This window comes from Vollenhovia emeryi, unplaced genomic scaffold, assembly GCF_000949405.1.
Source record: "Vollenhovia emeryi isolate VEMERY1.0 unplaced genomic scaffold, V.emery_V1.0 DF939620.1, whole genome shotgun sequence".
Lineage (NCBI taxonomy): Eukaryota > Metazoa > Arthropoda > Insecta > Hymenoptera > Formicidae > Vollenhovia > Vollenhovia emeryi.
Genome location: NW_011966746.1, coordinates 28,072 through 29,319, shown reverse-complemented (window position 1 = coordinate 29,319; position 1,248 = coordinate 28,072). Strand labels below are relative to the sequence as shown.

Here is a 1,248-nt window from a genome sequence, read left to right as displayed (position 1 = left end):
CAACTAGTTTGTGTAAATATCCATTGTTATATTTGGCTCAATTTGTTGATATTGTCACGTCCAGCGCACATTTTTCGTTGACGTGGTTAGTAACGGTAGTAATTGCCCACCCGATAGGTATCACTGGCGCGGCGCGGCTACTAGCACGCGCGCAACACGTGATTAGCAGATATTCGCTCTCCTTCTTTTCCAAGTTAATGATAGAATTAAGCGATTAATTGACGATAGCCGAGGCAGCCACTATAACAGACGAATCCTTGGCGCCTCCGCTTTCGTCCCAAATTAATAACAAGTTAATAATAACGAATAATAAGCTAACATCAACGATTTCCGTGGAAGGAGTGAACTCCACGGGAACCGTCGATCACAGCCGCGTGCGAGGGCGCTGTGCGCCTCCACCGGTAGCCACGATGGCAATCAGGACCAGTAAAAAGCATTGTAAATGAGAGAAATATAGCATTTATAGAAATTCCGGCGAAGCTTCTAGAAGGTTCGATGCCTACGTGACTCGACGCGATATAGCGGAACTCTAGGGAGAAAAACAAGGGATCGGTATGCGGATTAATTAATCGGCGGCGCGCGGCAAATTCAAAGTTTGAAAAACGGCATAAGGATGAACGGAGGCCCTTTGCCAAGGTGACCAGAGCTCAATTTGTTTAGAGCACCGGAAGGTGCCATAATTAGCACTTTAAAGGAAAATTCCGAAGGGCCCCCGCTCATCACCACTTCCGCACTTGCCCTACAACCTAACAGTATATAAGCGGGCCGTCGGAGCCCCGAATTCGTAGTACGTTTCCCAACGTTCAGCAGGCCGAAGCTCTGCCCGAGAGACAAGCCTCAGTACAGAAGGAAATAAGTAAGGAAGGCAAAGCTCTGCCTGAGAATAAGCCGGGGAGATAAATCTCTACCGTAGACGGTGTAAGTGAGAGTGCGATAATCGGAGTGAAAGTAAGTGGATTAACATAGTGATACTTAACCAATAATTAATATCCTGCCCGTCGAGGTAATAATTAATTGTTGTACGCGGAATACTCTGTTGCTCGGTAGTGATATTCTGACCCCACCTCCTCGGCGACGAAAACTGTGACACCTCCACCTTTCGGATGCGCGCTCGCTGCCGGGCGTTCTTCTGATCCGTCTACCACCTTGGTTGCGCGCTCTCCACAGGGCGTTCTTCCACTCTTGCCTCCACCTTTCGGATGCGCGCTCGCTGCCGGGCGTTCTTCTGATCCATCTACCACCTAGGAC

The 1,248-nt window shown here is 49.0% G+C and overlaps 1 protein-coding gene across 1 annotated transcript in view; it reads right to left on the bottom strand.

Annotated features, from left to right (window-relative positions):
• The window catches only part of LOC105557093, a 2,313-nt gene continuing 1,065 nt past the window's right edge, over nucleotides 1–1,248 (bottom strand). Inside the window, exon 2 of the mRNA XM_012004239.1 lies at nucleotides 1–1,241. Coding sequence (XP_011859629.1) covers nucleotides 973–1,241 — 269 coding nt within the window. The 3' untranslated portion in view covers nucleotides 1–972. The remainder of the gene's footprint in view (nucleotides 1,242–1,248) is intronic.